The sequence below is a fragment of the Typopeltis vanoorti genome, chromosome 20 (genome assembly GCF_054136105.1).
Source record: "Typopeltis vanoorti isolate ZY-2024b chromosome 20, IOZ_Tvanoo_1.0, whole genome shotgun sequence".
Taxonomy (NCBI): Eukaryota; Metazoa; Arthropoda; class Arachnida; order Uropygi; family Thelyphonidae; genus Typopeltis; species Typopeltis vanoorti.
The window spans coordinates 6,764,113-6,791,322 of NC_143568.1; the positions used below are offsets into that span (position 1 = coordinate 6,764,113).

Below are 27,210 nucleotides of genomic sequence, written 5' to 3' on the forward strand. Positions count from 1 at the left end.
CAAGACGTCTGCTGAGTTGTACAAAGCATGTATGGTAGCATTAGCCCGCCTCCTCTAGACTCCTTCCATGACACCAGGCTCTGCCATGACCTCTCCATAGATATGTCGCAGCAACTTGTTCTCAAATACTCTCAGGTAGGCTTGCCTCACCATGAGAGTCCATGCTTCAGTACCATAGAGGAGAACCGGTCTAATCAGAGGCTTGTATGCTCACCTTTTTAGTCCAAGACAGTATACGCGAGGCAAAAAGGGGATGCACTTGGTAGTAGGCCACCACCCAACTCTCGACATCGGCTTAGACTTTGTCTTCAGTCACGATAGACCCCAGGTATCTAAATTCCGTCACCCTCGCAAACTGAGCAGCTTCCTCTAGATATTGAGCAGCATGGCAACTCATGAAAAGGTACTTCATCTTCTCGGCATTTATCTTCAGGCCAACGTCTTCTGCAGCTTCCTCAATGGCAGTAACCAATGCCACTGCGTCGTCTCGTTGATGTGCCATGATGTTCAGGTCGTCCGCATAGCCAAGCATCCTGACTTGCACCCCCATGTCAACTCCACCCACCACTTGCTGTGTACTTCTAATTACTTTTTCCAGCACTAAATTGAAGAGAATCGGAGAAAGCCCATCACCCTGCTTCATGCCAGTCTGTACTTGAAACGGGTCCGACAGGTCACCTTCTGCTTTCACTCTTGCTCTCGAACCAGCCACACACACACACACTGCACCATTTTTCGAAGTTTTTGAGGAATTCCCAGTTCTTCTAACACCTGCCACATTTTTCAACATATAATTGAGTCATAGGCTTTAGAAAAGTATGAAAATATTATGGACTTCCCGGTTATATTCCCAGCACTTTTAAAAAACTTGGTGCAGCGTGAAGAGGTGGTCTGTTGTAGAACGGTTCCTCCTAAAGCACATCTGGTAGTCACCAAGACACTCTTTTGCATATGGTGTGAGGCACATTAACATGATGTTAGACAGCACCTTGTAGCCAGTCATCAACGGTGAGGTACCCCTATAGTTGTCGCATTGAGACTTATCTCCTTTCTTCTATACAGGGGTGATGAGCGACTCCTTCCACTTGTCCGGCAGCCGTTCTTCTCGCCAGAGCAACAAGATGAGCCAGTGCAACTGCTCCAGCAGGACGTCCCTGCCATTCTTCATAAGCTCCGTTGGAATGCAGTCCACTCCTGGAGCCTTATTATTTTTCAGCATGCAGACAGCACGAGTAATCTCACTAAGCATCGGCTCTTCAATATGTGGTTCAGCAGTTAGTAAGGAGTATGGTTCTCCGGTATTGCCATTCTAACATTGACATTTAGCAAGTTCTCAAAATATTTACGCCACTGAACGAGGGCATCTTTTGAGTTTGTTAGAAGATTTCCACTCTCATCTCTTATGGTTGCTGCTTGTGTCTGGGCCTCGCATGGTTTTGATCGTCCGATACATTTCCTGCCCATTATTCGTCACCCTATTTCTCTCTATACTGGCCACCTTCTCATTAAGATATTTTTGCTTTTTCCTGCATTCACCACTCTTCTCATCCTCTCATATGCAGCCTTCTTCCTGCTGTCTGCTAGATAGTTCAATAGTGCTTCCCTTCATTTCGCTACAGCTTCTTCATACTCTATTAAACCATGCTTTTCTTCTTCTCTTTCTCTTTCCCACAGTTCTCGAGGCAGCTGACACGATCGTATCTTTGATGGTATTCCACATCCCATCTGGATCACTCTCCTCCTGTAGTTCCTCAAAACGATTCTGCAGCTCTAACTGGAAAGCTTGCTTGCCTTCTGCTGTTTTCAACTTGTCCACGTCCCATACAGGTAATGTGGTAGGACACGAAGGCTTCTGAACCACGATTCTGTGCCTGAAATCTTAGGCTAACAGGTAGTGGTTGCTATCTCTGTCTGCTCCTCTGAAACTCCTCGTGTCCGAAATGGAGCTGTGGTGACGCCAATACACTAGTTCATGGTCTATTTGGTTAGCTGTTTTACTTTCTGGCGATCTCCAGATCTGCTTGTGGACGTCTTTATGCACGAACGTAGTGCTCTTTACAAAGCATCCCATGGCTGAGGCGAAACTCAGAAGTCTGGTCCCGTTATCGTTGCATTCCTCATGTAGACTCTCACTACCCATGAAAGGGCGCCATGCACGCTCTCTTCCCAGCTTTGCATTGAAATCTTCCACCACTAACTTGACGTCATAAGACAGTAGATTAGCACAGGTATGCTCAAGCACTTCATAAAAACAATCTTTAGCTTCCTCCGAGCTCTCCTCCATAGGCACATAACAGTTCACAATAGATACATTTTGAAAGCGTCCCTTAACTCTAATAGTGCACTGCTGATTGTTAACAGGTTTAAAATCTAAAATCACAAAAATTTATCATAACTAAAAATGCAGTTCCGAGGACTCTTTGTCATCTGTCATCACCACAGTAAAGCGTATACCCCTGATTGCGGGTCGAGCTGCATAATAACAAGAGGTGCATTGACCTGGCCAACGCACCTCTTGTACAGCACACAGTCCAATTTTATACTGTCGTAAGACATTCGTCACATTAAAAAGAGCACCTTCTTTCATCTAACTGCGTATTTTTATGTCTTCACTTTTCGTAATTTATCTATTTTATTCACTCTATAGGGCCTCAAAGGATATCTACTAACTCGATTCCTGTGAGACATCCCCTTTTTAACTCAGGCAAATTTGTTTGATTAATTTGCTGCGCCAGCCTAAGTCTAAGGATAGAAGTATCTTATCCTAAGGAAAGTTCACAGAGATCAAGTGTCACCACTCATTAAAATATCAAAAATATGCATGCAGGGAATACCCAAAGAAAATTAAGAGAAAAGGGCTACGACTGCAAAGCTAAGGTATCCACAGCTCCCTGATCTAATTTAATAATATTGGTGACACTTGATCTCTGTGAACTTTCCTTAGGATAAGATACTTCTATCCTTAGACTTAGGCTGGCACAGCAATTAATCAGACAAATTTGCCTGAGTTAAAAAGGGGACGTCTCACAGGAATCAAGTTAGTAGATAACCTTTGAGGCCCTATAGAGTGAATAAAATAGATAAATTATGAAAAGTGAAGACGTAACGGTATGTTCCAGGTCCCAAAACGATTAATAATCATTGTCGTAAAAGCGTCTGAATTCCGAGGCGTCTGTGATGCTTGTTTCATAACCAGAGGTATTTTTACAGGAGGGGTGGTTGGCCCCCTTGCTAACCCTCCCCCTTTCTCTAGGCTTGGGACCGGCAAGGCTTCAACGGTGTCTTTTCTCGACTCCTACACCTTGGCTGGGTCGAATCACACTACACAGTTTTTAAATTCGATGTTCATTGCTGGGCATGTCATCCCAACTGTTAAATTTGGTGGTGGCAGTGTCATGGTCTGGGGATGTTCCTCGTGGTATGGACTCGGACTGTTGGTGGTTGTGGATGGAAACATGAATGTCAAGAAGTGCTGGAACATTCTAGACAATGGCGTGCTTCCTAGAATTTGGAGTGGCAAGCTCGAGGTCCCAACCTCAATCCTATAGAGGCCCTTTGGGATGAATCTGAATGTCGGATTTGAGTTAGAATGACACGTCCAACTTCTGTGTCTGAACTGATCACTGCTTTGCAGGAGGAATGGAAAAATATACCTGCAACTAGTTACTGGCATCTCATTGAAAGTGTGCCAAGGAGAGTGCATAATGTAATTGTGGCCAAAGGTGGGCCAACTCCTTATTGATTTTACAATAAATGCAGTATTGTGTCAACACCGGTTTTTGTTCTGTTTTCAGAACATGAGATTATGCAGATGATTTGAAATAGGAAGCGAACATTTAGTTTTGAGCAGGATAAAATTGAATATCATGTTGAAAAGAAAATGAAGCTCTGTACCCAAATATACAAATAAAAAAAAGAAAAAGAAAACTCTTTCAGTTTTAAGAAAAACTGAAAGAGTTTGCAACAAGAATCAAACCTTGGGGACTCAGTGGCATACCCTGAACAAAACATTGACTGATTCAGCCTTCGAAGCATGTAGTGAAGTTTTCTGTAGGGATAGAAAAACCAGCATTACATGGTGGATTCAGGAAGTTAGAGGCATTTGTGGAAAATAAGACCGCATATATCAAAAGTTTGTATACACATGTGCTTTGAGAGATTACAGAGAAGAATGTAAGAAACCCAAATGTGTAACAGCAGCTAAACAAAAGTCACAGGAAGAATTTGGTAAGAGTACAGAAGATAAATATCAAGAAGGTGGCCAAATGTTCTAGATGCTATTGAAGAAGCTTAGAAATAGAAGAAATAGTACTATAAAAGTAATCCAATATGATAAAGATAACATGAAAACTGAAGATAAAGATATTCTTGATGTCTGGAGTAATTAAAAGACTGTTAAATTAAACAGAGTAAGAGACATTGATAGAAAATATGCAAGAAGAATGCAATCAAGAATATCAATCCTAGAAGTTAAAGTCATAAAAATCATCAAATGTGGAAGGGCAGCTGGAGTAGATGATATTCAACCAGAAATACCCAAATACAGAAGTATAAAAGTTCTACATTTGCTGCACTGTTATATCCAGAAGTTATATGCATATGTTTGCATTCATAATGATTGGAGTAGAGCTCCCATATTACCTGCTTCTAGAAACAAAAATAAAACTGAATATAAGGATTACAGTGGAATTTATCTGCTAAGATTAATGCAAGAATTCTTGAGAAGAAGCTAAGGAAATTATGGAAGAGAAATTTGGAGAAGAACAAGCTGGGTTCAGACCAATTATAGGCTGTCAAGATCACATTTTCACTTCAAGACATAGTTGAGAAATAATGGGAATATAACGAGAATCTGTTTCTTAATTTTGTTGTCATTGCATTAGTTTCTGTGGAGAAAGAACATGCTAGGAATGTGATTTTTGTTATTATTCCATAAAAATAAAGTATTACATGGATTAAGAAACTACTCTCATGAAATATTTGTTTCACATCATCGGGATAATTATGTGAATAAAGTAAAAAAAAAAAAAAAAAAGAAAGAAAGCAGGTAATAACAGCTAATAACTATAGCAAAATATTTGAACATTAGTAACATGGAAAGTGTCCATTTGGTATGTTATTTTATTCATTCATGGACTGATGTATACTACTACTGGTAAATATGTGGGTGTCGTGAATTAGTGAACACCAAGGGATGATGTAAAATCATCCCTTGTTTTTTGTAAAGGATATTTCATCATTTCAACTGACTTTTTGAATGCTCTTGAGAAAAACAACAAACAGTAACCTGTATGGAGCATTTTTATTTGTTGCCATAATACTTAATGTTTCGTTTCAGTTGTATGTGATGCCAATCCTGATCTGTGCCTTCTTTTGTTCTCAAACTGCTTGAAGTGTTTTGATTGGTATACCTCTCCAAACATTTCTGTCTTCCTATGCAGTGTAAACCACAACTACAGCTGATCTTTTAGACACCTGGTTAGTGGCAGATGTGGCTGATTGTATGTATGGGAGAATCATTGCTCCTCTAAAGTCTTGTTTTTCTGTTCATCTGATTGTTTTGGAGGCTGAGATAGGATTGAGGATTTTTTTTTATTTTATATTATTATTATTAATGTTCTATTGTAGCCATTTTTACAATAGCTGAATTTTTTTTCAGCTATTGTAACTTTTGGTTCTTTTTTTTCTGTGTTAAGAAATTTTTGTGGAAATAGGTGCCAAGAGAAAAGCTGTTGAAAGGACATGCTAGGAAAATTATTTTTGGTATTATTCCATAAAAACAAAGTATTACATAGAGTAAGAAACTAGTTTCATGAAACTTTTGTTTCACTTATTTTCACACACACACACACACACAATACATTGTATACATTTCAGTTGTAAGTCAGCAGTTAGAATTATAGGAGGCACAGGGAGATAGATGATTCGATATTAAAATATCAATGTGTGAGATAAGGGTGTACATTATCTTCACTGTTATTTATCATTTCTGGTCTTTTTTCGACTAAAGGTGAGTTAGCCAGTCTCATATGGAGGTAGAGGGTTTTTTCCCCTTCCTGGAAACTGTTTTTTCATCCCTCAGAACAGGCCAAACTGCCCCTGCAAACACCCACTACCAGGCTCTGTGCCAGGTCAGTTGGGATTGCATGTGTAAAGTTGCATCATGTAGAAAGCTGACCCCAAATAGGTGGGAAAAGGCACAAGAGGAAGAAGAATTTATTAACTAAATTAATTTATTGTAATTTATCTTGAATATGTATTAATGCAGAGGGAGCTGTTCTCCTGTAGCCAGTAGTGCACATAATATCACACACTTTCAATTGAATTGTTGTTCTTTTTAATGTTTTTCTATAACTGTATTCACAATGACTTAGCTGGGGGGGGGGTTAGAAATGAAGACATTAAAATTAAACATAGGTGATTCTAGTAATATTTATGATGAGTCATTTGATTGTGTTAGGCATGTTAACAATTTGTGTATCAGTGGTAGGAAATGGGCTGAAGCGTACAGTTGGAAAGCCAAGTTTGAGTCTTGAACACTAAAATTTCCAAGAAAGATGAATTTGTTAGTAGGACTGGAAAAATTCAGAGGGATTGGTGATATTGGCAGAGAATAGAAACAGCAAAATAATTTGACAGAATAAGGTAAAAAGATTATAGCCAAAGAAGATCATGAAGAGATAGTAAGTTTTAAATATGCATGTAAATTGTGAAAAGTGAGATGAGTAGCACTTAAATCATGATCAACAGCTAAATCTAGCTGTTGATCATGATTTAGCAGATTGGAATTGAGACAATATGTGCATAGTGAATCTGGAACATTTTGTAATTTGCATCTCTTGTATGTCATCTTTCTTTTTGCTTGATTTTCATGGTCATTGTTTATAATGAACTGAAATAGAGAGGAATATGGAGGAAAGGAGTTTTCTTCCATATGGAGTTGTACTTACAGAGAAATATATGCAGCTTCTATACAAACATATATTTGATGGTATTTCTTAGATATATACTACTTTCTTCTAGCACACAGAACAGAATCCTGCTAAAGCATTGCCAATAGGTTCAGTCCAGTGTTTTATATAGCAGCCAATTTGTGAATTAATTATTTCTGAACTGTACTCTCTAAAATAAATATTTGGTCTTTATATTGTGCAGCTTAACTCTGAAAATGCAGCTCACATTGCACGTTATAAGAAACTTTCAGGAAAAAATAAATATTGAACAAAAACTTTGGATCAAACAGTTTGTTTGCTTCAAATCTCCAATAAGCAAATGTTATGCTGGGCAATGAAACTCATCTCCCACTTAGTGGCAGCTAGTGCTACAGCAGCTTGGCCTTTTCTGAGGGTTGAAGATGCTATATCGATATTGATTTGCTTCTAAATAATTTACTCTGTTGGAGTAAAGTAAGCTGTCTTTTTAAGCATATATAGAGTCATAATAACTGTATTTGCTGATTGCTCAAACCATTGCTGGACTTGAGCATTGAGATTGATGGAGATTCGCCACTTGGCAAACCATTTTTCAAGTTTTGGCGGAAATTTGGAGTTGCTTGGTAACTAGTTGCAGATGAAGTGATCTGGCTATGATGATCATATCATCAGTTGGGAATTTTGCTTAGAATAGTTTATAAAGTAGACCATAGAGCCATCTTGTCAAATGCTTTGGACACATCCAAGAAGATTGCACTGGAGTGTTGTTGCCATATGAATGCTTGGTTGATGTGTTCATCAATGCTGTAAATCCGATGTGTTGTAGAATGGCCTTTCCTGAATCTAACTGTTCATCTATAATAATTTGTGCATTTTATGCTGCTGCAAGAGGATTGCATGTTCTGTGACTTTGCCTATGCAAGAAAGTAGCTAAATGGATGGTAATTTTGAGACCTCAAAACTCTTATAGATGAAACCCTCAAGTATAGCGAACAGTATGGCCTCAGTTTCAACTTTATAAAGACAAAAATCATGATAATTTCAAGAGAAAAGAAAAAACCAAAAATATGCATCAATATAAAAGGAAATAAATTAGAACAGGTGCAAAAATACATATACCTCGGACACTTGATCACAGAGAATGGCAGGACAGAAGATGAAATTAGAAAAAGGATTGAAATTGCAAGGTCAACTTTCAACAGTATGAAAAATCTACTAACATCTAATGAATTAAATCTGAAAACAAGACTAAGAATCTCCAAATGCTACATATGATCTACATTATTATATGGAGTAGAGACATGGACACTCTCCAATCTGAGTGTGAAAAAACTGGAGGCCTTTGAAATGTGGATGCTGCAAAGAATTATGAGAATATCATGGAAAGAGAAAAAGACAAATGAAGAGGTACTAGAGATGGCAGGCGTAAACAGAAGCCTGATGAAAGAAATTAAAAAGAGAAAAGTCAGATATTTTGGACATATTCTGAGACATAACTGCCTACAAAGGACACTTCTCAAAGGAACTGTTGAGGGAAAGAGAGGAAGACAAAGACTGGAGTGGAAGAAAAATATAGAAGACTGGACCTATTTCTCATATGAGGAATGCAGCAGAGAGGTGCAGAATAGGACAAGGTGGAGATGCATGGTAGTCAATCTCCTGGAGGGAGAAGACACCTGACAGAACAGTTTTGAGGGAATTGCATCTCGTTTCATGGCTTGAGAACTACTTTCCAGCATATAGGAAAAGTAATGTAGCATTGCATGTATAATGTAATACTACACATGCGATAATACTGCAATATAATACAAGATGCACGATGCCTTTGTGGGGAGGAATTTGAATAAATTTGTTTAGCGATCCTGTCTGGTCATGGTGCTTTTTTTGGTATTTAATTTTCTGATGATTTGGTGCACCTTAGCTGGAAACACAGGTCTAGGGAAAATTAGGTCAGCATTTCTGATTTCTCTGTGAACACAACTGTGTACCTTGTCCTATGAAATTTAGATTTGCATAGTTGTAGTTGTCATTGCATTGTTTTTTTCCTAGGCTATCTGCAATGTTTTCAGCTTTGTTAGCATCACTGTATGCAAATCCTCATTCTCTACTGGTTGGAGGAAGGGGCCTGTGGCTAATTCGGAGCACTTCTGTTGTTTTCAAGAGGGATTGGCCTTTGGTATTTAGGTGTTGAAGTTTTATATTCCATTGCTTGTTGTGGATGTCCTTTAGTGGGTAGCAAACCAAATTTGTGATCCTGTTAAATGCTTGATCAGGGATCATAGTTTTGTGGTACTAGCATCTTAATTAGAAGCTGATTTGGAGGAGGGGTGTCATTGTAGTCTATTTCTTCAACTGTAATTATGCACAGGACTGGTCCAAGCTTTTCTTGAAAGGTGCAGGAAGTTGGTTCCAGCTGATGGCAGTAGTGTTGTGTACAGTGAAATTATGTGTGGTGTCTAATTGGATTATGATCTGAGGTCATTTGTATATGTATATAATATACAGGGTGGTTCAAAATTCAACGTACAAACTTTGAGGGGAAGTAGAGAACATCAAAATCAACCATATTCACATAGGAAAGCATGACAGGAAACGTCACCAGAAGGTACTAACAGGGACACAAAGATACAGAAATAACACAAGGCAGTAAGTAGTGTAAAAACCTTTATTAGGCATAACTGAACTGTTCAGTAGTAGTTGGATACATAATATGGTTTCACATCAGGTGCTCAAAGTTACGACCATTAGCAGTGATGCATGCCTGACACCGACAACGCATTGATTGCCATACATTTTTGAAAATATCTGGAGTTCCCCGGATATTAGCAGCGGCGATGCTGATTCTTGCCATGAGGTCCATGTTAGAGGCAACAGGCATTTCGTACACCATGGCTTTAAGGGTCCCCCCACAGAAAGAAATCAATGTTCGATAAATCAGGTGAGTGTGGGGGGCCATGCGACAGGTCCACCATGCCCAATCCATCAAGCCCCAAAGGACCTGTCCAAATACTGAAGCACAGTCATTGGAACATTATTCAGTAAATCCAGCAGAACTTCTTCCAGAAAGGTCCGATACGTCTAGGAGCCCAGTCTGGGTGGTAACAGGTATGGGCTGACTAAACAGTCAGTGCCGATACCTGCCCATACATTAATGGCGAAGAGTTGTTGTGCAGCATGTCATCGCACACCTTGTGGGTTCTCATGGGCACACACATGAGCATTGTGGTGATTGAAGACCCCTTCACGGGTAAATGAAGCTTCATCCGTGAACAAAACACAAGTTGGAAAATCCAGGTCTATGGCAATTTTCTGCAGAAACCACTGCACGAATTCCACACGTCGAGGATAATCTTCGGCCATCAGTAACTGGACCCATTGCAGATGAAATGGATGTAAGGACTCAGAGTGCAAAACGCACGGTACACTGGATCGAGATACTCCTATAGCAGAGGCAACGGCACGTGTGCTTGTCTCTAGATTATTGTCCACGGTGGATTTCACGTCGATTGTGGCCGCCCACTATCATGCCTGCGATCCCTGAATGATCCATAGTCGCACAAATTCTGATGCAAATGCGCAAACATTTGGTGATGTGGTACACGTCTGTTTGGGTACCTTTCGCGATACATTCGTACAGTGGCTTGTCCATTACTGTCAGTTAACCCGTAACCTCGTTTACGGGTTAGCTGACGGTAATGGACAGGTTAAACATGTCTGCCATCTGAGTGTTCGTAAACAACGCATGTTCTTCGTACGATGTGAAAAGCTTGAATGCGGAAGTCCCAATTGCTCACCTGGAGCGCTGGCGAACAGCGCCACCTATCACTTTCGGGTGGCATTTCTGGTCATGCTTTACTATGTGAATATGGTTGATTTTGGTGTTCTCTACCTCCCCTCAAAGTTTGTATGTGGAATTTTGAACCACCCTGTATAGTAGTTGCGAGCTACATTTTTCAGTATTGCTATCTAGTATGTCATCGGGCCTGTCCCTGACATCCAGTCTGTCCTTACAATAAGAGATAGTTCCTGATTTTCAGTTTGTTGGATGAATGAATATGTGTTTCATTGATAAGAATGATGTCTGCCTGATTTAGTATGGTAATACAATCCTGTGGTTCTAGAATTTTATTCTTCAAGTCATTGACATTCCAATTGATAACTAGTGATATGGGCCTTCTGTTTTGGCTTGCCATTGAGGATGATTTCTTTGGCTTCTTGCATGGAGTTTGTTTGCCATGCATGTGTATTGTTGGATTATTTATATATATTGGACATTATTTGGTATTTTAGGAGGTTGTGACTTCTGTGTTGGTTTTCTCTAGTGGAAGTTATGAAAAGAGTATAGCTTGATGGGGGAGTATTTGTTTCAGTGGTGGATTTTTTGTTCAGTGATTCATGTTATGCATAAGTTCAGATCTCTGGTTAAGTGGAACAAATGAGCAGCTCCTGTAGTTGGCAGTTTGTGGACCCCCACAATTAACACATTTCTCTGGCTGTGTTTTTAGTTTTCACAAGAACCAGTTGCATGCTTGTCTCTGCATTTCCTCACCAATATTCTGCCTTGCAACAACATTGAGTGTGGTCAAACTGTTGGCATTGATTATGTTGTATGTGTAATATGAGGTCCTGGACTGTTGTGAGGTAGATGTCCCTTGACTTCTTCAGTTTGTCCCACAGATATTCAATAGGGTTGAGATCAGGGCTTGCAAAGGCCAGTCAAGTGTGGTGCTGTTCATGTCCACAAACTATGTGGTTACAGCAGCAGCGTTATGACATGGTGCATTGTCTTGCTGAACTAGATGTTGATTAGTTACATAGAAATGCCACAAAATAAAAAGCATTGCACCTAGATAAACTGAACCATGCTATCACACCACCACTTCCGAATTTCATAGTTGGGTAATGTACTCTGGTAAGAGATGTTGACCGGGTATCCGCAACACCAACACCCATCCCATCTGCTTGATAGAGGATGTAGTGCAATTCACTATGTTATAATTACAATAAGGTTCAACATCCTTAAGGAAATATTTTGGATTGAACAAAGCTATCATCACTCCATAATCTAGCTTTTGAAGCTTTCATGTCCCACTGTACATGCTCTTTACACAACTGAAGACAATACTGCATGTTGGTTCAGGTAATGTGAGGTTTACATATTGCGGTCCCACCATAGAAACCAACTTGTGAGGCTCAGTTCTGAATGTTTTTGTGCAGATTCGTGTTCCAGTCGATGCCTGGAACCTCGCATCCATTGTGTCAGACAATGAACAGCAGTTTTAACATATTTTTCATAACATCTATAGTCACATCCAGTGAGTTGACTACCTGGGCTTCCATTTCAGTATGGTATCAGTGATTGTTGATTTGGGATGGCCAAATTTGTCAATAATCTGCCGAATAGGCCTACAACATAGGAACCTATCACAGTGCCACTTTCCAATGCTTTCTGTTCCCTTCTCACAGCCATTTCACCTGGATACCATTGCACAGTGCCGTAATGAGGGTATGAAGCGCCTGTGGCGATTATCTAACTTGCATCCCCCCCCCAACCCAAAAATGACAAAAATTTTGAAAAATTTAAATGTAACATGTTAAATTTTACTAAATGCAATATGATAAATACTTGCTATTAACCCCATCAAAATGAGTTGCCTGTAAATCCAATTATGTATTTGTATAAATAAATAATCTATTAAATAAGGACAAATTTTTATTTATATTCAGTGACAAATAAATTAAAGAAATACATGACATAGGTATAATATAAAATAATATAATAAAAACATAAATAAGTTCAGCATATTTTATAAAGAAATTTTTCTAGCTTTTTCATTTGCAAATACATCTATTATATCGTCATAATTTAATGTTTTTGTAATATCTTTTTCAATTGATATTATAGACATGTTTGTCAATCGCTCTTGTCCAAGAGAAGAACGAAGGTACAATTTTCAATTGCTAAATGAACGTTCCCAGGAAGCTGTTGTTACAGGCATTGTTATGAAACTTCTTAATGCTATGTCTAGATTTGGATACGTGTTTAGTAATGAGAGTTCGTAATTTTTTTGCAAGATTTGAAAAGCGTCGATATTGCCTAAATTTTCAAAACCTCCCATGGCTTGATATTTGAAACTCAATTTCACATACAAATTCTGGAGCATCTAAGTCGCTATTATATTTCAATGCCAGGTCAGCTGCGCATTGTTTGAGATCATCTAGCTTCATAATTTTTAAAGCGTGTCCATTTAAAAACTGAAGTCGCTTGCTCTTGTAAAGCAGTAAATCTATCATTGAGTTGTATGAGTATATTAGATCTAAAACTTGATACATTTCTTTTTTTAGTAATGCAGTTTTATTCATGACAAACAAATCATCAGTAGCTTTCTTACCAGGCATATTTTTTATTTTGCGCCATCTCTTTTCTGGAATGCAAGTTTCAATATTTATTGTTTCAGCTAAACTTTTTGCCGAATTGTGAAGCGAATCGAAAAAATCATTTCCATACTGTGGAATTTCATTTTTTAGAGCTTTTATCATTTTCGCAGCATTTTCGACTGTGGTTTTTTCCTTGTAAAAGTAAATTTACTTTATTTATCTTTCCTAATATTGTATCCCAAAATATTAATAGTGCGACAAAATTAAATTTTGTTAATAATTTTAGCAACATTCGAGCATTTGTTACATAGTCTACTGTAACTTGTTTTTGTCCATCACACATTACATTAAGAAGTTGTATTATTAAAGGCATTTGATTTCGTAAGGCTTTTATTGCATTAGCTTTCGCGGACTACCTCGTGTCATTTAAACCTTTAAATTATGGATCAATGAATAGGAACCAAACCTGAATCTCCAAGGTTTGGTTCCTATTCTCAAACTCTTTCATTTTTTCTTCAATAATCTTTGTGTATTTTAGTCTATAGTTCACATCTGAGAACTGCTCAACTTTTATTCGCTTTAAAACTTTCTTACATGTCATTCTTTTCAATATGAAATTCAGTTTTATCCTGCTCAAGACTAAATAGTGATCACTTCCAATTTCAAATCCTCTGTACACTCTGGTGTCCTACACCAGGGGGAAAACATCACTATCAACAATAACATACTCAATGAGACTTTTCTTATTCCTTGCCTCTTCTCTCCATGTGAATTTGTGCACATTTTTATGTTGGAACATGGTATTAGTAATAACCAGTCCATGTCCTGAGCAGAAATCCAACAGATATTTGTCATTATTATTAGTTTTGCTCTTTTCTCCTAATTTTCACAAAATATTTTTGTGTGTCTGACAGTCATTTTCTACTCTGCTATTTAGATCCCCAACAAGGACCAACTTTTCCTATTTCATTGTGTCAGTTGTTTTTTCTAAAGGCTCAAAAAATTCCTCCACTTCTACCATAGTAACCTTCTGTGGGACCATAGGCACAAATAAGTCTCATTGTCGAGTTCCCCATTCTGATATTTGCCCACATCACTCTACTTGAGACTGCTTGCCATTCAAGAAGATTAGCTCGTATTTTGTGTTGAATACTATGGCTACTCCTTTTCCTTGATTGCCATTGCCTGAATATAACATTTTATATTTATTGCTCAGAAAGATCTCTCCAGTTTTTGTCTTTTTTGTTTCAGTCACCCCTATTATGTCGATCTGGTACTTATCTAATTCCTCCACTGGCTCCATTTCTTTGCCATTCAGGCTTCTTAATTTGATAGTACCGATCTTTAACTCTGGTGATGTTGAGTTGGGGTGTGTTTTCAGATTTGTTGCAGTAGCTGACTTTTCGCTGTTTGCCCTGGTTCCCTGGCGAAAACAAGGGGGGGGGCTTGTTTTACCGGGTGACGCCATGAAATGTTGTCATGTTGTACCATCAAACTGTTCTAAATTATATATTGCTCTTTGTAAATTGTCTTCCTTATGTTATTATTACCTGATCATCTGCAAATAATAGTGTATTTATTTTCTGGGAAATTTCTATACCTGCATTGTTTAAGATGTTCCACTGTATTAATATTTCATTAATGTAAATATTGAAAAGTGTCGGAGACAGAGGGCATCCCTGTCTTACTCCTTGGTTTATATTGTTTTTCAGATATATTGTTTTATATTGGTTTATATTGTTTTTTTTTTTCATTTATTTCATTATCTTTGTGTGTGTGTGTGTGTGTATTCAGTATTGCATGTAGTAAAATATTAGGTATATTTATTCTTTGTAATATATCAAACAGTAAACTGGAATATAAATTAAAATAAACTTTAATATATACTTCCTATATTTCGGCAGCGTCACGTTGCCATCTTCATGGGAACATAAGATTAAGACACGTGCACGCAGCACTAACAACAGCAAAATGAGGTCGAAGAGAGGAATTAGGTATTAGGTATTCTTGGTCATTGGGCTGAAGTTCTTATGATGTACGTCTCCCAAATTTGGGGCAGTCTCATGCATCCAAATTTGTTGAGGTTTGGCATGTTTCTTAGGGCTGAGGCTGTTTCTATGAATAGTCTTTCAAATTTAAACTTGTTGTGGTGTATTACTGTGGTTTTCTTCCACTGTATTCTGTGGCATGTAGCCAAAGCATGGTCTGCAAGCCCAGAGTGGCTGTACTGGTGAAAATGGATGTAGTCCTTGTGTTTCGAAATTCTGATATTCACTGTCCTGTGTGTTTGGCCAAAGTAGGACAGCTTACAGTTGCAAGGGACCTGGTATACACCAGGTAGGTCTTTAGTGGAGATGATAAGGGATGCCGATTTTCTATTTTCAGGCAGGACAGCTAATATCTTTTTTACTTTGTCAAATGTTTTTTCATAATCTATAAACAAAAGATGAGTTTCTAAATTAAATTCTCTTCTTTTTTTTTATCTATAATTATTTTTCAACAGAAAGCTGCATCCTTTTCTAAATCCATTTTGACATTCTAATATTTTTTCACTGTGTATTTTCAGTTTTTCATCAAGTGTTCTACTATATATTTTGTAGCATGTATTCAATAAACTAATACCTCTGTAATTAGCCTCTGTTTTATCCCCATTTTTAAATATAAGTATTACTATACTTGTATTCCATTCTATTGGTATTTGTCCATATTTTATTTAAAAATTTTAATAATCCTTGAAAATTTTTCCCAGCAAATTTATACAGTTTGGTGTTTATCCCATCTTCTCCTGCTGATTTGACATTTTTTGTTTTATTTAGGTTGTCCTTTAATTCTGTCATTGTTATTATATCATTTAAATGTTAAATATCATTTATTTTGTAAGTTTCTGGTGTAATTTTTTTTATGCTAGTATTATCCATCCAAAGATCTGTAAAGTAATCCCAGAATTCTTTTACATCTATTTCACAATTTGTATTTGCAGTTTTTTATATCTGCATTCATGTGTTTTAGTGTATGCATTGGGTCTTATTTTGTTTGTCATTTTCTAGATATGATACAAATTTTTCCTAGCTTTCTCTCTCTTTCGGCTATTACTTGTTTTTTGTCACTTAACTATCTTTGAAAATCCAGCTTTTTATTTTCAATTGTTTTTATTTCATTGTTTCATATATATGTAATTTTATATTTTTTGTGTATTCCTAGACTTTCATATGCTACTGATTAAATAATTTCTTTTATATAATTCCATTCTTTCTCAATGTATTTTTTCTAAGTAGTTGTTAATCCTCTGTTGGTATATAAATTTCTTATACTTTAATCATTTAGTAGTCTTACTTTGTAATTAATTTTTTTTTTAACCAGTTTGGTGGAAACCTCCTTAGTTTTGCCTGCACTAGTGATCGGTGTAGATTTCTAGCCCTCTTCTGACTTTAACATTTAGGAAGAGGTTTGCTGCTTTTTTCATTTGCTTATAAAGTAGTCTATTATTGATTTTTGTTCTCTTGCACACCATGTATATTTTTATGTCTGTAAAATATATTCATTATTTTTAAATTATATATAATCAATGAGTCGCTTTCCATTTTTGTTGACTGTTGGTTCTCCAAATTTTTGTATATTATTAATTTTTTTTCATTTTTATTCTGGCATTAAGATCTCTGGCTATAATTATATGGTCTGTTTTATTTAATTTTTCATATATTCCTTATAACTCTGTAAAAAATAATTTTCTTCAGGGACATACACTCCAACAACTGTTAAATTTTCTTTATTTAATTTTAATTGCACTTCTAATATTCTTTCATTCCCATATGTATAATGAGTTATTTTTGCTTTGATTTATGGATCCAAATCATTACACCAGCTTTTGTATGTATTTGTCTGTCCACTCCACTATATATATGATACTGTAATTAGCTGTTTCTTTTGTTCCTTTAAGAACTGCAATTTCTATATTTTTAAAATTTTATCTAATTCTTTATGTAATGTACTATGCTTCTAATGTAGCATAAACATGACATCTAACTAAATACATTTGTTCTAATATCCTATTTCATGTAATATCTGTTTATAACGCTGTCATCGGGTGCAGATAGGAAATGATTTATATAAAGCAAATAAAGATGTACATAAATTAAAATTAGTTTGACTTGCATTTGAGATTTTCGTTATCATTAAGACAGTTTGCACTCACCAAAAAAAAGTAGCAACTACTATGTGATATAAACTTTCTGAAAGTCACCTGCCGAAGCAAGATGCATGTGGTAAGGCACATGCAGATACTGTACAGCATGAACATGTTAAAGTTACATTATTAATAATATCGTATAAACAGATTTCCTCCACATTAGTCTATTATTCGTTAGCCACTTGGTCCTCCTTTGGGTATTTTTACCTGTCATCAAATACACCTTTTTTGCCAACTTTCTTCTCCCTTTTTATTTAAGTTACCATATTATGTTAGATTAGCCCTGCTCACACATTCCTGAATGCTAACATTATCAAGTTCCTTACTATTATCTTCATTTTTCAATGATTCTGCTATTGATGCCATCTGTTCAAGCTACTAATTTTTCTCCTTTCTAAACCAACTCAGATACTTACCTTAAAACTCGTTTGAATGCTGTCTTATATACTGCTAGTATAGTGTTTCGGATAATTTCTCTCTCATTCTAATATAGATTTATTCAGCTGGCTTCCTCTATGCCAGCTTTATTTCTAGATTTGTCCTCTTCACTAAAAATCAAATAGCTAGGTTCTGATCTTTTTTTTTTCTTCTTCTATAGTGATTCCTAAGTCACAAAGGGAAACGTTTAATATTTTTTATTTATTTTTTTTTTTGTCATAATGAAATACAGAACCTGTAGGTTTCTTTTATTAGGAAAAACCACATTACACAAATGCCTTCTATTTTTGGCTTTAGAAAGATGGGGCTCTTTCTGCTCAATGTTCCATAACACCTGTTAATGTTTCTGGGTGCAGCACCCTAATTTCTATGTGAATGTTTTCATTCAGCTGTTGGATTGTCTGGGACTTGTTCACTTACACCCTATAGAAAGAAGTTGGAAGCCATCCAATCTAGAGAGTTATTCCCAATTAACTGTAGATCTTTGTGAAATTGTGTGATTTTGGTTCATTTTTTGATTGCAAACTTTTGCATGATTAATTTCACAATGTTCCTTAGAATACCTAAAATAAAATGAAAAAATTAAGTTATTCACATTTTAAACTCCTATGTGACTTATGGGCTACCTGTTTTCTCTTTAATGTTCCATTTTCCCAATATATAATTTTAATATTCTGAAAAGCTCTTTTGCTGGGCATCTTGTCATATGCCTTTTTTCCAGTTCTACTTTTAGAAGTACAGATCTTTCTTACATTCTGATGATTTTTCAACTATTTAAAAATATCTGATCTTGATAACCTTTGTTTGGCTTGAACCCAGCTTGATCTTCATGTTTCTAGTCCACAAATTTTCTTGCATAAATCGTATCTTGAACACTTAGTAGTAGAGAAATTCCTCTGTAATTCTCATATTCAGCTTTATTCCCCTTTTTATAGATGGGAGCTATGAGAGCTCTACTCCAATCATCTGGAAACTAACCTTCTGAGTCCCCTGAATGATGCAGAGTAGCCAATGCAAAACTTTTATACCTCATTATTTGATTTTCTAGTCTACTGCAGCCTTTCTACATTTCAAGTTTTTGATGCCTTTTTCTATCTCAAATATTGCCATGTACTCCTGTTTGCATTTCTCTTGAATATTTTTTTATTACTGTTAAGTTTCATAATGGCATTTTTATATATAATATCATTTATTACAGTTATTGAACTTGTATGTACCTAGAAAGCGAGTTTCTTTTTGATTGGAGCACATTAATTTTGAGTGCATTATAACAATTCCCATATATAAATCTTATTTTTCAAGTTAAACATTTAGCATGATCTTTAATCAGAACTTAAACCTAATGATATTTCATTCAGTTCAAAACAAGTAAAATCTGTTACAATTAAATTGACAAAGTAATCCATAAAAATTGTTACTTTCCTTTATAAATGTAATCTAGATAGAACGTAGCTGACAAGATTTCCTTGGTTTTTGTCTGTTCTATATTTTGTTTTTGTTCATTTAAGATCCTATATGCCAAGTATTTAATTTTAAATACCAGCACATAACTTTATAATTAAAAAATGTTTAAAGCAAACTTGCTTTAACATTAATGATCCTTGATTGGTACATCATGTATGTTTCCAAATATCATGTCATGCATTGTAAATTTTTTTTTTTTAAGTTTAGTACTCATTTTATTTCAGTTGCTGCTGTAGCATAGGTAAAAGGATAATACCTGTGAGATCAGATTTACATAATCGAGCCCACAGGTTTATATAAATGATGTGTTTTCTTGAGTGAAATTGCAGATTTCTCTACCAATTTGGACAATCGTCTATATTACTGTAGTAGCTAGCAAGTTGAGTATATCAGGATTCCATGGATCTTCTTCTTCCCCCATAATATACCCTAATTTGGCAACACAGCAGATTCACGTCACTACAGTTTGTTGTTCATCTTCTCTAACACAAATATTTTTTTTTAAAAGTAACATTGAAAATTAGAAATATCAATGCTGTTGTGTGTTTATTATCAATTTAAAATACCATCTGCAGAGATTGGGTGAGTGATATGTACATTGTCACATTAATTTGCATATCACTCCATCCCTGTATGAGTTTTTTAAACTGATAATAAAAACAATGTTTTTATTAATGAGAAGCTTCTCATGGGTTATAACTAATACATAATCATCTGGTAAGTGAATGACCTCAATACTGTAATTTAGACCATCTTAAGTTTGGTTCATAGCTTAGGTGAGTTTCTATAGACTTCAAATCCAGTAGAGCTGTGGTTATTAAACTAATTTTTCATCTAGTTTAAATATGTACTTTGTAGGGTTAAGTGTTTCTTTTTTTTAATTATAGGAAAACGACTACGATTCTGATGACTTCATGTAACATTTTATTACATAAATGGGCAACAATACAATATTCAAAAATTCTGTACAGAGGCAATTCATGTCTTCATAATAAATAAAGTTGAAAAAGAATGTACATTGAGAAGAGGCAATAAATTGTGTTGATCATGCTCCAGTGTCATTCATTACTTCCACGTTCGCATCTTGTTCCTATAACGAGAAAAGTTTAAGTATTTTAAATTCATATATATCAAAACAAAATAGTAACACAATTACTACAATCTAGTGAATCAGCAACCTGCCTATTATACTGGCAATCACTATAGTGATTTGGTAACAAGTAGTTTTTATTTCATAAAAAAAAATTATCAAAACAAAATAATACAATTAACTTAATTACCAGTATCTAATAAATCAGTGTTAGCAACCTGCACATTATACTCTCAATCAGTATTTATTTCATTTAAAAAAAAAAGCAGATGATAACATTCCACTTGTACAAGGGTGGTGTGAAAAGTTCTCGCTCTCAACCACAGATGGCAACACTATCGGCAAGAGATTTTTTTTTTCTAAGTTGGTACATCTGTCGTAAGCATCCATTCTATTAAGTAGTTTGTTTTATACAGTTGGCTGAAGCAAAAGTGTTGTCTGTAGCCCTTGCAATAGATAAAATTCAGTATCGAGTGGTTATAAAATTCTTTGTAAAAGAAGGTTTAATGCCAAAAGCAGTTTATAAAAGTTTATGGGCATTCTTCTCCTTTATTTTCGACAATTAAGAAATGGGCTGCCAAGTTTAAAAACATGGCCGTACCAGCCTTGAAGATGATCCACGTGAAGGACATCCAAAAAGTGTAACAAAGTGCGTAAAATTGCTGAGACTAAGCATTTCAAAAGAATGTGCAGGATATATTTTGCATGAAGAATTGCATGTGAAAAAGCTTTACACAAGATGGGTGCCATGCTTGCTCAGAGCAGATCAAAAATGCACTTGCATGAAAATCTCTGAACAGTGCTTTGAGCATTTTAACAAGAATAAAACTGATTTTGTGCATCGAATTATTACTATGGTGTAACAAGACTTGGATTAATTATTACACAACGGAATCCAAACAGCAAGCAAAACTGGAGAGAAGCCGGTTGTTCAGGCCAAAGAAGACAAAGTTGGTTCTATCAGCAGGAAAAGTCATGGCATCAGTATTTTGGGATGCTAAAGGCAGTTTATCTTGAAAAGGGTAAAACAATAACTGGAGAATATTATTCCAATCTTTTAACCAGACTAGGTGAAAAAAGACCAGAAGGAAAAAAATCATCTTTCATCAGGACAATGCACCTGCCCACAAAGGTGTTTTGGCAATGGGAAAATTAAGGGATCTACACTATGAATTGTTGGAACATCCACCCTATTCCCCAGATTTGGCTCCCTCCGACTTTATCTCTTCCGAAAACTAAAACTTCCTTGCTAGTCAGCATTTTTCTTAGAATCAAAAGGTGAGTGCAGCTGTAGAAGATATTTTGCAGATCTTACCGAAAACCACTACAGGGATAGGATAATGGTGCTGGAGCATCACTGGAATAAACGTATTAGTCTTAAGGGAGATTACGTTGAAAAATAAAAATAATTTTGAAATTATAAATTAGTTTTTTCATTGTTGGGCCGAGAACTTTTCAGACCACCCTTGTATAAAAAAAAAATATATATATATATATTGTGCTATATATGCTAAACAAGTATTTAATCATTGTAGCATTTACCAATCAGTATATTCTGGTAGTAATATTTATCTGCTACATTTACTCATTTCCAAACCACTGATATCTTTGTGTAGCTCTAAAATCCTGCTATCCAAATAATGAAGTAATCTTTCGAGATAACTATGATCCACAACTCCATTTGGCTCTCCTTTTTTTGACCAAGGTAGATGAGATGCAGAAGACTTTGCTATAAGCAGTGACCTACTGCAAATTATACATCTACCTATTGCAATCCCTGACAACTATTCCTCTCTCTCTTTAACCAGTTCTCCTTCCAGATAGATCACAGAAATCGCCTCTCCTCTTGCTAACTTAAACACAATATTGTGAATATCTGATCTCTCACTGAATGCCCTTTTCCTAACCTCAACCTTTGCGCAGTTAGATTAGTGGCTGTGCGCTTCACAACCATATGACTGGGGGAAGGAGTGTCCCAGGTTCGATTCCCATCGAAGACGCGAGGAATTTGAGGATCTTCCTCAGCCATAGCCAAGTTAGCCGGTCTTGAGTATGGGCAGTAGGGTTTTTTCTTCCAGTTTATCTGGCATTTTTCATCTCGCAAGCAGGCGAACCGGCCCAGTGAACACACACGGATCTACAGCCATAAATACTTACACCCCCCCCCCCCCCATGAGGGGGCTCAACTCACCCCAATAGGGACGCGGGAGAAAAAAGGGAGGAAACTCCATACGAATAAATAAATATCCTTTGGCACTATAACGATACTAAGTGGGATGACCTCTGAAATCTCTACCCTTCCTTTCCTATTGCTTCCACTCATATGATACAAATACCTGTACAGAGAAAGGCACAAAAATGATCCTCGTTGGCATGGAGGTTTTCATTCTCCATTCTACCCACTTTTGAAGCACTGGTTCAACAGCCAGAATACCAGAGCCCCCAGCTTCATATTCATCCTGTGTGCTGAAGCACACAAATTCTAAACAGTCATCAGTAAGTCTAAATTGACTTCATAAAGACCAACAGCAGAAAACTTGCCTCCTATCCAAATGGATACAATGTCTTTCTACTAACCCGTACTTCATATCTTTTATCCAGAAAGCATTGTTAGTAATAGAATAGCTAATCTGTGCATCAAACAGGTACTTGCACCAATCCCAAGTTCACAACATAGACCAATAATGCTGCAAGTTTTCCCACCAGTCTGACTTAAGGAGATCCCACTTTTTAGAAGAAAGATGCTTTAATTTTAAAAAAGCTAACTGAGAACAGTTTAAGAGAATTAGACATAAACCTGACCGACATTTCGCCCAGACCAGAAAATTATGGAAAGTTCAAAGTTATTAGACTCTGCTACCAGGCACATCCCAAAGCGGTTGTAGCACATTACATTCCAGGTTTTACAGAGCACAACTTGGAAATATATGAAAGATATTATGACCTATATGATAAAGATCCATTTTCATCAGAAATAATTGATGCAGGAAAGGAACTTATATCAGCATTGTTTGAAAAAAAGAAGTCAACATTGGGCAGAGAATATTTAAAGCTTAGATATGAAACACAGTAGCAGAAAAGCCTGGCTGTTACTCAAAAAATTATCTGGTGACCCCACAACAGCAGCAACCAAAGTTAATATAAATGCAAACCAAATTGCAATTCGGCTATCTCTGAATGGTAAACCAAGTACCGAAGGAAAAATACCTAGAGATTATATTAGAAAAGTTAGGGATTCAGAGAATCTATTCGAAGCACCATTTACCAAAGAGGAAGTAGAAAATCCCTTAAAACCAGGAAAAGCTGCCGGTATAGATGATATCTAAAGTTTAATTTTCACTTGGTCAGACTATAATAAATTTAGTTTAATCCTTTATCCAAGTGTGTGCAAAACAAAGTGTGCGCCTGAAAGTATCTTCAGGACTGGGATAAAGTGGTACAACACCGGGCGACTCCTTGCAAAGGTGGAGCAAGCTACCAACACTCCTATCTCAGTATCTCCCATAATGCAACACACATCTCCTTGCAGATATGTATAACGTTATGCATTAAGGGAAGGGCCACTACTTCAATATTGAGGTCTCAAAAAAAGGTCGAAACTAGTCTGGGTAGTGGCCCTTCCCTTAATGCATATCTGCAAGGAGATGTGTTTTGCATTATGGGAGATACTGAGATAGGAGTGTTGGTAGCTTGCTCCACCTTTGCAAGGAGTCGTCGCCCGGTGTTGTACCACTTTATCCCAGTCCTGAAGATACTTTCAGGCACAAACTTTGTTTGCACACACTTAGATAAACGATTAAACTAAATTTATTATAGATGATATCCGAAATGAGATACTAAGGAATCTGGGAGAAAAGACAACAGAGTGGTTAAAATTTTTTAACTTTTGTTGGAATTTGCTAAAATACCCAGCATATAGAGGTAAACGAAAGTAATAACTATTCCTGAAACCGGGTAAACCTGCTGAGGATCCAAAGAACTACAGGCCTATAGCTCTTCTATGCACAACACTGAAGCTGTATGAGAGCTTAATCTTGAACAGACTAAGTCCAGAAATAGAGAAAGTGCTGATAAAAGAACAGGCAGAATTTAGACCAGGAAGATCATGCACTGGACAAGTATTAAACTTAACACAGTTTATTGAGGATGGCTTTGAAAGGGGTTAGCAACAGGAGCCGTATTTATAGATTTGACAGCAGCATATGACACACTAAATCTTAGAAAGCTTATAGTCAGAATTTATAGCATGACAGCTATCGGTTAGTGAAGATATTTAGGTCGCTGCTGTTCAGCAGAAGATTCTTTGTTGATTTTCAAGGAAAAAAGCAGATAGCGTATCCAAATAGTCTACCTCAGGGAAGTGTGCTATATCTTCCCTCCTCTTCAATATATATACTAATGACCAACCTATAAACCCACGGTCAAGAACCTTATATGCAGATGACCGGGCAATAGCTTATCAAGCAAAATCCTTTGATGATATTGAAAAGCAGCTCATACAAGAGCTAGAAACCCTTGTGTGAGCTGTTTGCTCACACAAGGGTTTACAGTTTACTATAAGGAAAATCAACTGAAACCAAATCCCAGTAAAACTCAAATGTGTCTTTTCCATCTCAATAATAGGGAGGCAAAGAGAGAGTTGAATATAGAATGGAATGGTGTGAAATTGGTCAATTATCCAAATCCAACTTACCTAGGTGTTACACTAGATAGGACCCTAAATTATAAGCGACACATAGAGAAGACAGTAGCTAAAACTCAAACACGTAATAATATTCTGCGCCAATTAACATCATCTCGGTGGGGTGCAAATCCACAAGTACTGCACACCTCTGCACTGGCACTCTGCTTTTCGACAGCTGAGTATGCTAGCCCTGTTTGGGAAAGATCATCACATGTCAAATTTATTGATAAGGTTCTTAATGAAACATGTCGACACATTACCGGCTGCCTTAAGCCTACAAAAACTGACCATCTATACTCACTTCTGGTTTTGCACCTCCTCACATCAGAAGGACTACACAGAGTAGATATGAGCGGAAACAACTAAATGATGAACAGCATCCTTCGTATGGACATGTTGCAGTACATAAGAGGCTAAGATCAAGGAAAAGTTTTATTCACTCAGTGGAACCGTTGGTTGATTCCATAAACGCTACAAGGTTAACTATGTGGCAAGAACAATCTCCAGAGGCTCTGAACTTAAATGAATCTCTTCCTTCTGGCTTACATCTTGACCGGTAAAGATGGAAGAGACTGAATGACCTCATTCTGTAATATAATAGGGAGATCAAAGCAGAATATAGCCAGATGGGGCTACACAGACAATGACATCTGCTCATGTGGTGAAACACAAACCATGGACCATCTTCTGCAACGGTGCTTAATAGACATTAATAATATATGTACCCGAGAAGATTTAATGCAGTGTAATGAAACAGCTTTAAATTATATTAATTACTGGATGAGTGAAATTTGACATTATGTTTTTACTTAATATTTCATGCAAGTGGCATTTTTGTCTTTTAATGTATGCTTTTAATCCCAATTCTTTTAATGTCTATTTCTTTAAATGTATGCGTTTAATCATTTATATGTATGCTCTTACATTTTCTGTAGTTTGCACATGAAATAAAATCCAGAAAGCACCACTGTTACAGCACCCAAAGATAGACCTGACTTCCTGCTCTGTTCCAAAAAAAGGGAAACTGAAATCCACCACCAGACTACTGACCAATTGCCATTAATTCAATCCTCTACTCCACTATCTGGGGTCCACCAGATGCATTCCACCTTGCAAGGTCCACAGCTAACTTCTTAGCCTACATCACCAACCAATCGACGAGCCAAAAAATGTTCAGAAAAATGAGTTGGCATTTCCAGACTTTCTGGCATTGAGACATGCTAAAATTACCATCATTTGGTCTACCTTCCACCCTTTGTAATTGGTATTGAGCTTTCTCTCAGATCATTAACTACACATCACGGTGGATGACTCCCTCTTTTCAACCTTTGCCACCAATGCAATAAAAAAAGTATTGCATACTCTTTTTCTACCATTCATAAACGACCTATCAGTCACCATGAATCTTACTGACAGCTTTAGTGATGGCAGTACTCTGCATTCAATCTACTCATTTGACATTGATATTTTTATTTAAGAATTGTAGGTTTAACAATAGACCATTTAGACTTATCTGCTGGATTCAATTCATTATGATGTTTAATGGAATAAATGCAGCTCATATATAAATAATTTGCTTTACTGCAAACACAGATTGGTGCTACTCTGTTAATGCCACCATTAACTCTCTCCAAGCAAAACTTATTAATTCTTAATCCTGAATTTTGGACTGCGCTCTTTAATATATCAGGATAAATTGGCACAAAGAATTTTTAAAACTTAAAGAGAAACACATTAAGATTAAGAAATATAACAATCTGCAAAGATCTTTTTTTTTTTCCAGCTGCAAAGTCAGCCATTTCTGAGGTACATTGAATATATATGAGGAGGGCCAAGGATGCCAGCAGCCTTCATGCTGCACATAAAATATGGTATTTGCAACTTGCCTCCTACCATTGCCAATATCAGGCTTGACATAGCAAACATTCTTTCTCAAGCTTCAATGCGTACAAGAAATCTTTCTAACAGCCAACTCCTCTGTGTGTAAATTACACAAAGACAGTAGCATAATAATAAGAGCCAACAAGGGTAATTCTAC

At 36.5% G+C, this 27,210-nt stretch overlaps 2 protein-coding genes across 2 annotated transcripts in view; one reads left to right on the forward strand and one right to left on the reverse strand.

Moving 5' to 3' along the window:
- LOC150095212 (coiled-coil domain-containing protein 25) overlaps nucleotides 1-20,448 on the forward strand; it is a 139,404-nt gene extending 118,956 nt beyond the window's left edge. Inside the window, exon 8 of the mRNA XM_090410487.1 lies at nucleotides 20,286-20,448. Within this exon, the coding sequence (XP_090266613.1) occupies nucleotides 20,286-20,318 (33 nt within the window). The 3' untranslated portion in view covers nucleotides 20,319-20,448. The remainder of the gene's footprint in view (nucleotides 1-20,285) is intronic.
- The window catches only part of IFT52 (intraflagellar transport 52), a 203,819-nt gene continuing 196,914 nt past the window's right edge, over nucleotides 20,306-27,210 (reverse strand). The window contains exon 13 of the mRNA XM_090410486.1: nucleotides 20,306-20,488. Within this exon, the coding sequence (XP_090266612.1) occupies nucleotides 20,444-20,488 (45 nt within the window). The 3' untranslated portion in view covers nucleotides 20,306-20,443. The remainder of the gene's footprint in view (nucleotides 20,489-27,210) is intronic.